The sequence below is a fragment of the Arabidopsis lyrata genome (genome assembly GCF_000004255.2).
Source record: "Arabidopsis lyrata subsp. lyrata unplaced genomic scaffold ARALYscaffold_1, whole genome shotgun sequence".
Lineage (NCBI taxonomy): Eukaryota > Viridiplantae > Streptophyta > Magnoliopsida > Brassicales > Brassicaceae > Arabidopsis > Arabidopsis lyrata.
The window spans coordinates 11,440,643-11,455,021 of NW_003302555.1; the positions used below are offsets into that span (position 1 = coordinate 11,440,643).

At 37.9% G+C, this 14,379-nt stretch overlaps 3 protein-coding genes across 4 annotated transcripts; 1 reads left to right on the forward strand and 2 right to left on the reverse strand.

The window, feature by feature from the left end:
• Positions 1-84: 84 nt before the first annotated feature.
• Positions 85-2,253, reverse strand: LOC9326734. The gene is made up of 8 exons (XM_002893367.2): positions 1,747-2,253; positions 1,506-1,586; positions 1,345-1,404; positions 1,212-1,255; positions 998-1,040; positions 847-918; positions 651-752; positions 85-562 (listed from the first exon to the last, which is right to left on the reverse strand). The coding sequence occupies exons 1-8, from the start codon at positions 2,104-2,106 to the stop codon at positions 443-445; spliced, it is 882 nt and encodes a 293-aa protein (XP_002893413.1). The 5' UTR covers positions 2,107-2,253; the 3' UTR covers positions 85-442.
• Positions 2,202-10,106, forward strand: LOC9329475 (importin-9). 2 transcript variants are annotated; one of them, XM_021011383.1, is made up of 33 exons: positions 2,204-2,593; positions 2,778-2,839; positions 2,925-3,017; positions 3,110-3,281; positions 3,404-3,519; positions 3,644-3,730; positions 3,832-3,948; positions 4,057-4,120; positions 4,208-4,350; positions 4,506-4,553; positions 4,647-4,715; positions 5,435-5,510; positions 5,648-5,778; positions 5,953-6,012; positions 6,098-6,167; positions 6,254-6,318; positions 6,399-6,460; positions 6,542-6,665; positions 6,753-6,810; positions 6,906-7,018; positions 7,175-7,252; positions 7,355-7,417; positions 7,519-7,614; positions 7,698-7,807; positions 8,178-8,367; positions 8,497-8,611; positions 8,728-8,840; positions 8,925-9,002; positions 9,201-9,266; positions 9,357-9,482; positions 9,559-9,612; positions 9,707-9,787; positions 9,871-10,106. In XM_021011383.1, exons 1-33 carry the CDS (start codon positions 2,476-2,478, stop codon positions 9,919-9,921), a joined length of 3,069 nt encoding a protein of 1,022 aa, XP_020867042.1. In that variant the 5' UTR covers positions 2,204-2,475; the 3' UTR covers positions 9,922-10,106. The 2 variants fall into 2 exon arrangements, with proteins under 2 accessions (XP_020867043.1, XP_020867042.1); XM_021011384.1 differs by lacking the exons at positions 9,201-9,266; positions 9,357-9,482; positions 9,559-9,612; positions 9,707-9,787; positions 9,871-10,106 and having other exon boundaries at positions 2,202-2,593; positions 8,715-8,840.
• Positions 10,107-10,618: 512 nt separating this feature from the next.
• On the reverse strand, positions 10,619-11,199 carry LOC110225304. The gene has a single exon (XM_021014702.1). The coding sequence runs from the start codon at positions 11,180-11,182 to the stop codon at positions 10,619-10,621; it is 564 nt and encodes a 187-aa protein (XP_020870361.1). The 5' UTR covers positions 11,183-11,199.
• Positions 11,200-14,379: the final 3,180 nt, after the last annotated feature.

Sequence of the window (14,379 nt, forward strand, 5' to 3'; positions counted from 1 at the left end):
CTTCTTTGGGACAAGGATCAACACAAGACCTGTATGCAGTGTCATACTCATTCAGAGGAAAAATCAAGAGTTGTCCGACACTGGTTTAGATATATCCCAACTTCATTACACCAAAATTCAAATAAAGCACCAATGAAGCGAGTCTTCAAAGTGGAAATTGCAATGTACAATCCATGAAAATTGATCAACGATCTAGACCAAGAGAACAATATGATGCAACCACTTGATTTTACATTGGGTTGAATGTTGTTTGTTTCATCATAGGTGATGATGACCGATGATCTGAGTTCATAAATTCTTTTTATCCATTATATATGCATATAGACATCACCACCTACTTTATAAGTACTACATATATGTTCCACCAGAATTGCTCAAACCATGTTTGGAGTCTCCAATGGAGCTGCAAAAAATAGGAGCTGAACAGAGATCCTGATTCCCATCATATAGCCTTGTCCAACCAAGCTGGTAATCTCAACGAAGATTTCATTCCGAGTCTTGTGAGGAAGATTGAGTATAGCAGATGCAGCAACAGCACAAAGAATCCACTGTTTAGCAACAGCTGTTGATAATCAAAGCAAAAGGTTCTCAGCTTCTTTAATTAATTTCCAGAGATAAACAGAGAGCAGCGGGATAAAGAGATTGCATACCACTGTCCCAAATATCATATAGATGAGGCTCATTGAAGGCATTATGTTCAGGCCCATGGCCGTGAAAACATAAGAGAGAGAGGCGTGGATGTTAATTGTGATCTGGAATAACACAATGCCGTGGTGGTTTTATTTGTACAAGAGTTTCTTTGTGTGAAAAAGAGTGATAGTTTTTTTAGGGATAGATGCAGCTTACCACAGCGAGAATGTTTTCTCTTATTAAGAAGGATGATGTCAGAACATAGCCTATGAGACCCAATGCTCGAACCTGCGTGGGAGGAAACATGATAATACAAGTAAACAAGGAGAGGTAAGGAAATGTCAATCATAGGAAGCAGACAATTCACCATTGTGCACACGAAAATCGAGAGACGCCAGCTTGCCCCCATCCTGAGAACAGGAGAATATTTCAAAAAATAAACAACTGAAATAGAGTTAAGCTGAAGTAATCTACTTCCAGAACGTCAGTCATAAAGACAGGAAATAGTAAGATGTATGTTTTAGTTGCGATGGAGAACTAGAAACTGTGCAAGATAGAGAGGAGTGTATGTATTCACATACCTCCACAATGATCCCAGTGCAAGCCCCACAAGACCATGAGTAAGCTACAAAAATAAATCTCCACAAGTTAAACAATGGTCAAGTATCAGGAGATAAAACTCTGCTTGAGCAAACTAGCAAAGCGGAGGCTTACAAAGTAAGTTAATGCTTTGACCGGACCTGATAATATGAACAAGAGCATGACAGTAGCAACCTGAGAAACAAACAAACACCACAAAGACTTGAAGCACATATCCACAAAAAGACTTGAAACTCATACTACTAAGGTGAGAAAGAAGAATGTTGTTCACAAACCATTGTCTTCCTGCCACCAGCAATATTCCATCTTATCGAAGAAATCACGATTGGTAGTGAGAAGAAACACCCAAAGTAGTTCTGCGTTCAAAATGTAAAACTCATACTCATTATAAAAGGAACAAGTAAATATGAAATGTTTATCACACTAACGATACAAAAAAAGAACGATGATCTTCCCTCAACACATATCAGTTCTAATGGAAATTATAGAGGCTAGAGAAAAATATGAACTAAGAACCTCAATGGCGAGAGAATTGCTGAGAAAGTAAACAAGGCCAGTGACAGCAGCGAACATGGCACACTCCACTAATCTCAGCGTTTTCTGGTAAACCACTTCATCTCCTTCCTCCGCCGAAGCGTAATTTCTCTCGGATTCTTCTTTCTTCCCATCCTCTTGATTACCATAAATCGAAGCACCAGAGACACTCGAGAATGCGGAGCACCTTCGATGATTAGAGATAGAAACGAGGGAGATTATGGGTCTTTGTGGAGAGAGTGAAACAGATGAATAAGAAGAAGAAGGAAAGGAGCGTGTAGGGGCAAAACGGTAAAATTGAGTAATGGTGGACTGGTGATGAATCGTTTTGAGGAGATTCATGGAGGCGAAGACGAAGAACGACGACGACGAAGCTCTCTTCTCTTCTCCTCCGTCTATCTTAAAATCTCGAGATGACACAAAACCGGATTTATACCCAATTAAACCGACTGGATTAATCCGGTTTGGTAATTGTTTCCTCTGGTTGCTTCCTTCTTCTGCAACCTCTCTGACTCTCTCTATAAAGGGTTTCGACGACAAAGGTGAACTACTTAACTCCATTTCTACTGTTTCTCCGACATCCTCCTATAGGAAGCAAAGGGACAAGCGGGAATTTGAAAATTGAGGAAGCAAAAACAATTTTTCAACACTCAATTTCTTGATCCCATCTGGAATTTGAATTTCACTACGATTCCGTCGATTATTCTCTCAATGGTGGTGGACCAAGATCAGCAATGGCTGCTGGGTTGCTTATCAGCAAGTCTTGACCCTAACCAGAACGTTCGTTCTTTCGCTGAGACTTCTCTCAATCAGGCTTCTCTTCAACCAGGTTCGTTGCTTTAAATCGTTTGGGTTTCTTTCGAGCTCGTTGCTTCTCTTCTATAGATTCTTTTTTTTTGTAGTTAGATTTTACCAACTGAACCATGAATAGCCTCGGTCTTGTTCTTGATGTCATAAGTTCTGATAGATGAACAAAAGAAGAAGATCATTCATAAGATGTTTGCTTCTTGTAGGGTTTGGCAGTGCATTGTGCAGAGTTGCTGCTAACAAAGACCTCTCATTGGGATTGCGTCAAATATCCTTTTCATAGAGCTTGTTGATTGATATAGTGAAGTCTAACCCTTTTTTTTTCGCTTGTGAAGTTCTTAACCTACTGTTACTTAGCTGCTGTACTGTTAAAGCAGTTCATTAAAAAACATTGGCGAGAGAATGAGGAGGCTTTTGAATATCCACTTGTCTCAAATGAGGAAAAGGTACTCTCCCTGTCTTCTTTTATTGTTTGTTTGGATTTCCTGCTGCGATAGATTTGCAAATGTTTAGGAAATTCTTTTGGTTATGTTATTAGGCTCTTATTCGAGGACAGTTATTGGGCTCACTTGATGACTCTCATAGAAAAATCTGTACGGCTATTAGTATGGATATATCGTCAATTGCCACATATGATTGGCCAGAAGAGTGGCCTGAACTAGTCCCCTTTCTTCTCAAGTTAATTAGCGATCCAAGTAACACTAATGGAGGTATATTTTCGATCAATTTTGTTAGCTCTAGAGGCATATTCTTTATTATCACCATTTCTGTACTCTTTCATGAGAATAGTTACGAGGTTTCCTGAGGCTGAATTTATTTCCATATTCAACAGTTCATGGAGCTTTGAGGTGTTTGGCTCTTCTCTCTGGTGAATTGGATGACAAAGAGGTTCCTACGCTGGTACCTGTGTTGTTTCCTTGCTTGCATGCAGTCGTATCTTCTCCTCAGGTTTGTATCTTTATGTTGATACGATCAGACTCATGTTGAATCACGTTTTTGGCATGTCAAGGTCTCTTAAGTGAAAATTTTAGTAACAGAGGCCCTCATGGAGCTCACTTCTTTGTATATGTAGAGCTATGACAAGTATATTCGAGGAAAAGCCCTTTCAATTGTTTATTCATGTATATATGTTCTTGGAGCAATGAGCGGTGTGTACAAGGTACTTTTTCTTTAATAATTATTATTGTACATACATCTTGAATGTGATTTGCTTCAGCTACTTCTGTTATCACTTGACATATATAATGTGTTTATATTCAGATGGAAACTACTACTTTGGTGACACCTGTGCTTAAAGTTTGGATGAATCAGTTTTCACTTATATTGGAACATCCTGTGCAACGCGAGGATCCTGATGATTGGAGCTTAAGAATGGAGGTTCGTCTCATCTTGTAATTGTCTTACTTTTGTTCCCATTAAACTCCCGGAATTGTATATCGGGCCCCTGTCCCCTGTCTTTGCGTTGATTTTACCTCCTCTCATTAGGTCTTGAAGTGCTTAAATCAGTTTGTACAGAATTTCCCATCTCTCATTGAAAGTGAATTGATGGGTATGTTCTCGAGTGTGACCCATGTACCTTTTTTTATTCATACATATGCATCTGAAGCATCATTATTGAAACATAATATATGTGCAGCTATTATGAGGCCATTGTGGCACACATTTGAGTCATCTCTACAAGTTTATCTTCGATCGTCAATTGATGGTGCTGAAGATTCATATGATGGAAGATATGATTCAGATGGTGAAGAAAAGAGTCTTGACACTTTTGTCATCCAGGTAACTTAATAATTTTAAGTGATCAAGGTTTGTTTTCCTTCAAGGTCTCAATTTCGAAGTTAGTCTTTTAGTTAGAACTTAGAACTGGGGCATTTGGCTCATAGATTATGGTATTTTGATGAGTTTGAGGCCAAGTGAGACTTGTTTCTGTGCAGCTATTTGAGTTTCTGTCAACTATCGTTAGCAGTAGAAGACTGGCAAAGGTTTGGCTGAAACCCTTTCAGTTTTTTTTTCCCCTTCATTTTGGTCGTATGTTGCTTTGGAATTGGTTTCTTACAGAAATATGTTTATATCAGACCATTGCCGGTAATGTCAGAGAGTTGGTGTATCAAACCGTCGCTTTCCTGCAGATTACAGAACAACAGGTAAAGATGAATCATGCATCTTCTGCTACTCAGACATAATAATATATATTGGTTATATTTAAAACTCGGATGATAAGATGAATCTATCAAGGGAAGTTTTACAAAGCTAGACAGCCTATCTATATATGACGAAGTAATTGTTTTGTTGTGTAATAGAACTTATCTCTTGCTATCTCAATGAATAAAAGATGGCCAGAAGGCTTAACCATTTTACCATAGCTCTGGAACTTCTGTTACTCTTTGTATATCCCTTATTTCCGTAGGGGTAATATCTGTTTCCAATGCATATGTTTATTTTATAGTTTAACGTATCTCACTGTACCAAGTCACAAACTTTTGGAACCGTTTCATTCTGTTGTTAGTATTAGTATCACAGACTGTTCGGGAAATACAACTATTGCTGTGCCTATATATTGTATGCCATGTAGTAATTTCATGCTGTGGTTTATGTACGCAAATTTGCTGCTAAAATCTTGAAACAACAAGATTTCTAGAATCTTGAGCTAGCTGAGATACAAGATATAATATACTGTTTTTAGCTAGCTGTCTCACCCCTTTCCATTAAATTAGGTCTCACAAAATTACACTGAATCTTTTGTTGTTATTTGCTCTAGCTTCCTATTTATTTGCTAGCATAAGTTTAATTATAAAACATATATGTCTAGCATCTGAGATAAGACATGCCTTTATTCTTTATCTCATATGTTGCTTCTCTCCAGGTTCATACTTGGTCCATGGATGTAAATCAGTTTGTAGCCGATGAAGATGAGGGTAGCTACAGTTGTCGTATATCAGGTAAGCTGTCTCTCACTCTTCTTAAGTCAAAATCATATGCTTATGCATAGTCTGAGACCAGATTTGGAGGTCGTATGCATATATCAATATCCAAAATTTATAAACGTGTAACTATAAAACTACCTGCTGCACCACAGGAATTCTTTTGTTGGAGGAAGTTATCAATGCTTTTGGTAGCGAAGGGATCAATTCTGTTGTAGATGCTACCGGAAAACGGTTCCAAGAGTCTCAAGGTGAAAAGGCAGCTGGTTCTCCGTCCTGGTGGAGAGTAAGTGCACTTAATTCTCTTTGTTATTGTATTTCTTGAAAGGTTTGACTAGCCATTTTTTCTCTGATATTTTGACATTGTCACCAATTCCGTGAGATTCTATCTTTTTTTTCTCCCATATTCAGTTTTTATTTTTAACTTTACGACTTACTTTCATATTTTTCCATTTGTTAGATAAGAGAAGCTGTGCTCTTTGCTTTGGCTTCTCTTGCTGATCAACTTGTTGAAGCTGAGGTTTGTGTTTTCCATGGCAATTTTAAAAAACGAAAAAATTACTTAAGGTGGGAAACATTTTATCCTTATATTATAATCTTTTCAGGACTTGAGAACTGACCCTGCCAATTTAGCTAAATTTGTTGAGCAATTGATAATGGAAGATACTGGAATTGGTAGGTATTGTAAGATCTACTGCTCCAACATTACTTCTCATTTGGTATTCAAACTGTTGTACATAACTGGAGCCTTTATTTAACAGGGTATCATGAATGTCCTTTCCTTTATGCCCGCATATTTACAGCCGTTGCAAAGTTCTCTTCTGTGGTAATTTTTTTTTGTTTTGTTTTCTCCCTAAATAACTCTAATCTGGAAGACATGAATTGAATCTTTTCCACTTTAATCAGATCAACCCTGGAATCCTTGAGCACTTCCTCAATGCTGCTGTTAGAGTTATAACCATGGACGTGTATATTTTCTACCCTTCTGCAATTCTGCTGTTTAGTATCTTTATCGACAGAGATTAAAGTTAGATACTATTATTAAACAGGCCGCCACCTGTAAAAGTAGGCGCATGTCGGGCACTTTTGCAGCTCCTACCCGATATGAACAGTTCAGTTATTCTGCCTCAGATCATGAATTTATTCTCATCTCTCACTGATCTTCTCCATCAGGTAATTTTTCTACAGACTGCCTTTTTAGCACACCGCGTGTGTCTATTTTACTTTTGTGTCACTCGAGATTTTTATTCTTTTATTCAGGCTTCAGATGAAACTTTGGTTTTGGTACTTGAAACTCTTCAACAAGCAATAAAAGCTGGTAAGTATTCATATTTTTCCTTCTTGCAAAAAAAATTCAGAATCTAGCTATGCAGTAGTTCCCAGCTATATCTTATTTTCTTTATTATTTGCTAGGCCATGAAGCATCAGCTTCAATAGAGTCTATTATTTCTCCAGTGATTCTTAATGTGTGGGTGGCACATGTTTCAGATCCCTTTATGTGTATCGATGTAATTGACGTCCTGGAGGTAAATAGAGTGATTGTGGTTATCATTTTCTTTGTTGTTAGAAATGCAATTTGCCTAGTTTGTTTATGCTAATCTCTTACCACTGCTTATATAGTCTAAAATGAACAAAAAAATACTATGTTTGTGGCTAATTTCTTTCCTATGGCTGTCACACAGGCAATAAAGAATTCGCCTGGTTGCCTTCATCCACTGACATCAAGGATTTTACCATTCATTGGACCAATTTTAAATAAGGTGCTGTGCAGAATCATGATTTCAAGCCTGTTTTTCCTCGCTTTGTTTTACTATCTTTCTTCCCTGGTTCCCTTTTAATGACATCTCTGTGGTGATAATCAGCCACATCAGCAGCCTGCAGGACTAGCGATTGGATCCTTGGATCTTTTAACTATGCTTCTTAAGGCAAGTTATACTAGCTGGATTTTCATATTACGTGAATAATTTTTTCTACTAAATGGACAGTATTTCTCGTTTTTGCTGACTATTTTTCTAGTCATATATAGGGTGCCCCAAGTGATATAGTGAAAAATGCATATGAATTTTGCTTTGATGCTGTTATTCGTATCATACTCCACAGTGAGGATCATGGTGAACTGCAGGTGATAAAATTTTCTGTTTCTAGCTTGCTTCATCGTTATCTATCAACAAAGGGTCACTTATCGCTAGCCTTTTAATTGGTCAGAATGCTACAGAATGTCTGGCAGCTTTTATATCTAGTGGAAGACAAGAGTTGCTCACTTGGAGTGGTGATCCCAGTTTTACCATGAGAAGTTTGCTTGATGCAACTTCTAGGTATAGTTCTCCACTTACCTTTTTGTTTGGTTTATTTCACGTCCACCAAAAGCTGAAGGCCTACAGATTTTTGTTTTCGTTTTGGATTTGTTAAAATGTGAATATGTTGCCGACACTTGCGCATGTGAAAAAAATATCAGTTGATTTTTCCTTATACATGGGTAACTCTAGTCCGAATCACCTGCAATTTTTCTGTTTTTTAGAGTAGCCTTCTGAATAATTATTGTGACATCTCTACATTTCTTGGAATCATTTGATAAAGTGTTTTGAGAACCTTGGTTTGTTTGTTCCCCATGGTTTTCCAAATGGTATCTTTTTAAGTCTACAACTTGTATTTCTTTGCAATATTGATTTCTCAATGTTGGTGCAGGCTTCTTAACCCTGATCTGGAATGTTCTGGATCTCTGTTTGCTGGGAAGTACATTCTGCAGCTTATCTTGCATCTTCCATCAGAGATGGCACCCCATGTCCAAGATCTGGTTGCTGCTCTTGTAAGACGGTTGCAGTCTGCTGATATTTCGGCTTTAAAAGGCTCATTGCTGCTGATTTTTGCCAGACTGGTATTTTTCACCTTTCAGTTGGATAGTTTTAAAAGGCTCATTCTCTCTTCTTTGTAAGATGCTTTTAAGGCTCCAAAAGTTCATAACCATTTTATCTCTGTCATGCGCTGTAACTATTGATTTTTGCAGGTCCATATGAGTTTTCCGAATGTCGATCAATTTATCAATCTTCTTGTTAGCATACCCGCTGAAGGCCATGAAAATTCCTTTACCTATGTTATGACAGAATGGACTAAACAACAAGGCAAGCATCTCTATCCTTGTTATCTAGTTGTATGATGCTATTTCTCTACCTTATGCATCACGATAAAGGTTTTTTCTGGCTTTTCAACTTATGGTTGGTTAAGCATCTATTTTCAGGGGAGATACAATCCGCATATCAAATCAAAGTCACAACTTCAGCTCTGGCCTTGCTACTGTCCACTAGACATTCTGAATTTGCGAAGGTCAATGTCCCAGGCAGTCCGATTCAGGTCTTATGCTGTACCTAACTGTTTTTTCCGTAAAATTCAATTTACCCTCAGCCTTACAGAAACTTGAGTCTATTTCTTATATAGTCCAATGGTGGCATAACCACTCGCTCAAAAGCTAGATCTGCTCCTGAACTATGGACCATTATCTCTCTACCCATGAAGGTATGTTTCTGTTTGATTCCTTGGTTTAAATGTTCTCAATGTACAAGCTGCAAGTCAGAATACGTATTCGTTGTGGATATACATTTCTATCTTGATTCATTTGTGATACCCTTTATAGTTCTTAATCGGTCATATCCTCCTCTCATTTCATCATTCTGATGTATGTTTTCAGAAACTTTACATTATTTGTCTCTGCAGATACTGGCTTTACTAGCTGATACATTGATTGAAATGCAAGAGCAAGTTTTGAGTAGTGAAAATGAGGTGATTATGCTTCCTTAAGCTTCTTTATTTCCTTTCCTTTCTTCGAATTGAGTGGAACTTGAGATGTTAATTCTGTTCTTCGAATAGCAGGATAGCGAATGGGAAGAAGTGCATGAAGGAGACGCTAAAGCTGAGAAAGACTTGCTACGTTCAGCTGGTGCCTCCCAATTCAGCAAACCCACATATGACCAACTTGAAGCAATGGCTCGTTTCGAGGTCTTTTTCTCTTTTACCGACTTGGCTACTATACCATTGAACCTTATCTCATCAGTTTTACCCATTGATTTGACAGAACCAAGACGATGAGGTTGATGACAACCTACTTGGTACCGACCCCCTTAATGAGGTGACCTCTTATGTTCTAGATAAGTGTTGTATCTGCTCCTAATTCTCCAACTCGTGATCTGTTTCACCAAGTCTCTATATCTCTGCAACAACAGATTAATCTGGCAAGTTACGTGGCTGATTTTTTGTTGAAGTTTTCGAGTGAAGATCGGCCTCTGTTTGATAATCTTTGCCAGGTTTGGTTACTATGCTCTATATAACCTATCAATTATCTTGAAACTTAATATGAACCACTTGGCTTGTTTTCAAATATATGTAGGGCTTAACAAATGCGCAAAGAAACGTGATCCATATGGCACTGAACCGCTAGGCTTGGCGTCATAATTCACAATTCATGTCTGGAGTGTTGTTTTTTGTCAGTTGATTGATTCTTGGGGAGTAAAGAAGTGCTAGCATCCCTTTTGTAGAAGTGTCATTTTACACAAAGTACTGTATTAAAAAGAAGAAAATCCTCCAGTTTCATGTTAAACTCTACAGTAAAACCCTCAGAAATAACGTAGAATTGCGCAGGCAATCACAAAACAAAACAGCCATTAATGAAACAAATACTAAAGTCCAAAGTATAATATCAATCTTAGCCAAAGAATGGGAGTGTTATAACAAATTTGTATAAAATCTTCCAAGTTAATAACCAAAAAAAATATTCCTTTAAGAAATATGTTTGACGAGTTTCACTACAAATATGCCTAATATTAAAACTTGGTTTTTTTTTTTTTTGCCGTCTAATAAACTTTATTGAAATCAAAAGGATAGTTCAAAAAACCAAAGACAACAGAGCATGTAAACACAAACCAAAACAGAGCCTCACAAAAACAGAGTATTATAATTATGAAAGTATTATAATTATGAAAGATGCTCTAATAAAACTTCATCTTCTCTTTTCCTCTTCGATACGGGAATGGAGCCACATCGGTCCACCTCGAGCTAAATATGATCGTGTGCGACCCTCCCTTGTGACACTCACGGCAATATCTCTTGCGACCGAATTCGCTTTGGTAGATGAAACTTTAAACACTATTTGATGAAAGGAGGAGATTAACCTGTGTACCTTGTCGAGGTAAGAACCTTGGCCAGTTGGATGGATCAATAATGGCTTCAATAGCAGCACTGCAGTCTGACCAAATTTCAATGTTATCCAAATGTAAATCTAAGAGGCTCCTTAAAACCCAAAGCATCCCTCGTAATTCCGCTGCAATACGATTTGAAGCAGGAAGAAACATTTCTCTCGCATGAAAAACTGCATCTCCCTGATGATTTCTAACCATCCATGCTCCACCACACATATGTGAATCATTTAACCAAGACGTATGGAGGTTACACTTAAGAAAATCATTCGGGGGTTTGACCCAATGACCTTCTCTTCGCAAAACCGGGACATTACTCATGGAAGTTTGCGGTTGTAACTCCTTAATCTTGTTCCACTCTTCTGCTTCTTCTATTGCGTGACTGACCAGAGCATTCAACTCACCCTGTTTCCCAGCATATAAAACTTCATTTCGGTGCTTCCAAATTCCCCACAAGATCCATGGAATCGCCATTCTAATCCTGAGAGGCACACTCTCCTGTTTCATAACTTTTAACAAGAATGCTATATTGTCATGGATAGAATCTGTGAAACCATGAGGAGGAAAAGTTATGTTGACGATCTCCCAGACTTCACGAGCCGGCCATCAATTGAATAAAACATGACTGATTGATTCAATAGCGTCCTGACACATAGCACATTGAGGATCCGAGTTCATGCCATGGGCTTGTAGACACACCGATACAGCTAGTGCACCAGATAAAGCTCGCCATAAGAACATTTTGATTTTAGGAATAGTTTTGACCTCCCAAATCTTCTCTTTGAGTGCACGAGACTCTTGTTCATGATCAGAAATTAGAGCAGGCACATGTTTCAAGTGAGATATCAACCAGTTACCACTCTTCACCGTGTAGCAACCAGACCGATTATAAGCCCATACGTAACTGTCCGGTGAAGCTAAATTAGGAGGATACGACATTATTCTGACAACATCCGGTGGAAAGAACAGCTCCGATAATAAATGATGGTTCCAAGAGCCTTGGGGGTTATAAGGTTTGAAACTCGTAAGTCTAAATCGAAAAGAGACTGTTTATTGAAGGGACGCCGCGGAGTATTATCCAAAATCCATTTGTCTATCCATACGCTCGTTGTTTGACCATTACCTATGTTCTTGATGAGACCTTTTGCAAGCAGATCACGACCGTGAATAATGCTTCGCCAAGCATAAGACGGTCTGGCACCGATAGCAGCATCCATAAAATCTTTCCGGTGATAATATCTTGCTTTATAAACCCGAGCCAATAAGGAATTTGGCTTTGTAAGAAGTCGCCAAGCCTGTTTTGCGAGTAAGGCTTGATTAAAATCACCAACATCTCGAAAGCCTAAACCACCTTCTTTCCTTGTTTTACACATCTTCTCCCAAGAGACCCAATGCATCTTCTTATTTTCTTCACATGAATTCCACCAGAAGCTTGTCATTGCACTTGTAATCTGTTGACATTGATATTTTGTAAGTCTAAAGCAAGACATGGCGTACACTGGTAAAGCCATAGCAACTGATTTAAGGAGGACTTCCTTTCCTCCCAAAGATAAAGTCTTTGCATACCATCCAGTCAACCGGGTTTTAAGCTTTTTAGTAATGTATGCCAGCAAATCACACTTAGAACCGCTAAAACACTCCGGAAGACCAAGATACATACCATCGCCACCCTCTTTAAAAATTCCAAGAAACAATCCCAGCAAATGTCTCATAATCGGCTCCATCTTGTGACCAAAGATAATAGATGATTTTTGAAGATTAATCTCCTGTCCGGAGGCATCACCATAGAGTTTCAAACAATGAAGAATTTCAGCTCCTTCTTTGAAATTAGCCCGGCATAGAAAAAGACTATCGTCAGCAAATAACAAATGTTGGATGGAGGGACACTGCCTTGTTAGTCGAATACCAGTAATGCGCCCTTCTACTTCAGCCTTCTTCATGGTGTGAACAAGTGCTTCAGCACACAAAATAAAGATAAAAGGCGATAATGGGTCGCCTTGTCTAATCCCACGCTCCGGTTTGATAAAACCATAGGAATTACCATTCAATAAAACCGAATATGTAACGCTGCGCACACACACCATTAACCAATCAACCCATTTCCTGTCAAAACCAAGACGAATAAAAAGCTCCTCCAAAAAATTCCATTCCACGCGATCATACGCTTTAGACATATCAGTTTTGATAGCCATGAAGTCTTCATTGCAATCCGGATTGGTTCTTAGAGCGTGAACCATTTCGTGAGCCAAAAGAATATTATCAGAAATTAACCGACCCGAAACAAAGGCTCCTTGTGCGTCAGATACAATCTCGGGCAGCCACACCTTCAACCTTGTGCATAAAATCTTGGAGATGATTTTATAGGAGACAGAACACAAAATAATTGGCCGTAGATCCGTCATTCTGTTTGGATTTGGTTTCTTAGGCAATAAGCAGATTTGAGTAAAGTTCTATTCACCCGGAAATGAACCAGTTTCAAAGAATTTTCGAACCTCTTCGCAAACTTGTTGACCTACTACACTCCAATATGATTGAAAAAACAATCCTGTCATGCCATCCGCTCCAGGAGCACTAGTACTTCCGATAGCAAAAACCGCTTGTCGAATTTCCTCATTTGTGACAGGTTTAATTAAAGCAGCATTCATAAGAGGAGTGACACGGGGAACCATACCATCAAGCAACGCAGAAGCATTACATGGCTGAGAAGAAGTAAACAACTGTTGAAATTAATCTACAGCTATATTACCTTTAGATCCATCGGCAAACTGTTCCACTCCATTGTCATCGAATAAAGAAAAAATCTTGTTTTGAGCTCTCCTCCCTTGAACACTACCATGGAAGTATTTGGGTTTATCTTTTTTTTTTTTTACCGTCTAATAAACTTTATTGAAATTAAAAGGATAGTTCAAAAAACCAAAGACAACATAGCATGTAAACACAAACCAAAACAGAGCCTCCCAAAAATAGAGTATTAAAATTATGAAAGATGCTCTAATAAATTCATCTTCTCTTTTCCTCTTCGATACGGGAATGGAGCCACATCGGTCCACCTTGAGCTAAATATGATCGTGTGCGACCCTCCCTTGTGACACTCACGGCAATATCTCTTGCGACCGAATTCGCTTTGGTAGATTTATCAGGTTTATCAGGTTTGATTTATATTTTTCTAGTATTTTCCAAAATTATCTCTTTTTAAGGCTAGTATTTATAGGGTTCTTTTTTTTTTCCCGCTTGCATATGTAATTTTACCAATTTTTAATAAAAATTTACGATGACAAAAAAGAGAGAGAAAGAGTAACATCATGTGCTTGGATTAGAAACATTGCAAAATGCATTTTTGAGTACAATCTAAATAGCAATTTTAGCATACGAATTATGGTGATTTTAAAGAATATTGAAGGAGCAGCTAATAATATATTGGTTGCAAAGATTTGTCATAATTTTATTTTAAATATACAATTGATGATTTGTTCATATATATATATATGTATATATATATATATATATGTATATATAACTGATGTTTGAAAATTGAAATTTCCAAAAAGTAAACACACAATTACTACAACCTTGTAACAATTTTAACATATTAGTAAATTGCAAAATTGTGTGGAGCTACACAATCTCACATTAACATTGAAGCCATCAAAGACAATGCATAGACCTCTGAACCTGAATTATTTGAGCAAACATGTCTCTGTGGG

Coding starts and splice junctions, on each gene's coding strand:
- LOC9326734 (XM_002893367.2), bottom strand. CDS start 2,106: ATGAATCTCCTCAAAACGATTCATCACCAGTCCACCATTACTCAATTT. Junction 1,405..1,505: donor CTGGTGGCAGGAAGACAATG/GTTTGTGAACAA, acceptor TTTGTTTCTCAG/GTTGCTACTGTCATGCTCTT. Junction 1,041..1,211: donor GCACTGGGATCATTGTGGAG/GTATGTGAATAC, acceptor TCCTGTTCTCAG/GATGGGGGCAAGCTGGCGTC.
- LOC9329475 (XM_021011383.1), top strand. CDS start 2,476: ATGGTGGTGGACCAAGATCAGCAATGGCTGCTGGGTTGCTTATCAGCA. Junction 3,949..4,056: donor ATTGGAGCTTAAGAATGGAG/GTTCGTCTCATC, acceptor TCCTCTCATTAG/GTCTTGAAGTGCTTAAATCA. Junction 7,418..7,518: donor TTTTAACTATGCTTCTTAAG/GCAAGTTATACT, acceptor AGTCATATATAG/GGTGCCCCAAGTGATATAGT.
- LOC110225304 (XM_021014702.1), bottom strand. CDS start 11,182: ATGAAACAGGAGAGTGTGCCTCTCAGGATTAGAATGGCGATTCCATGG.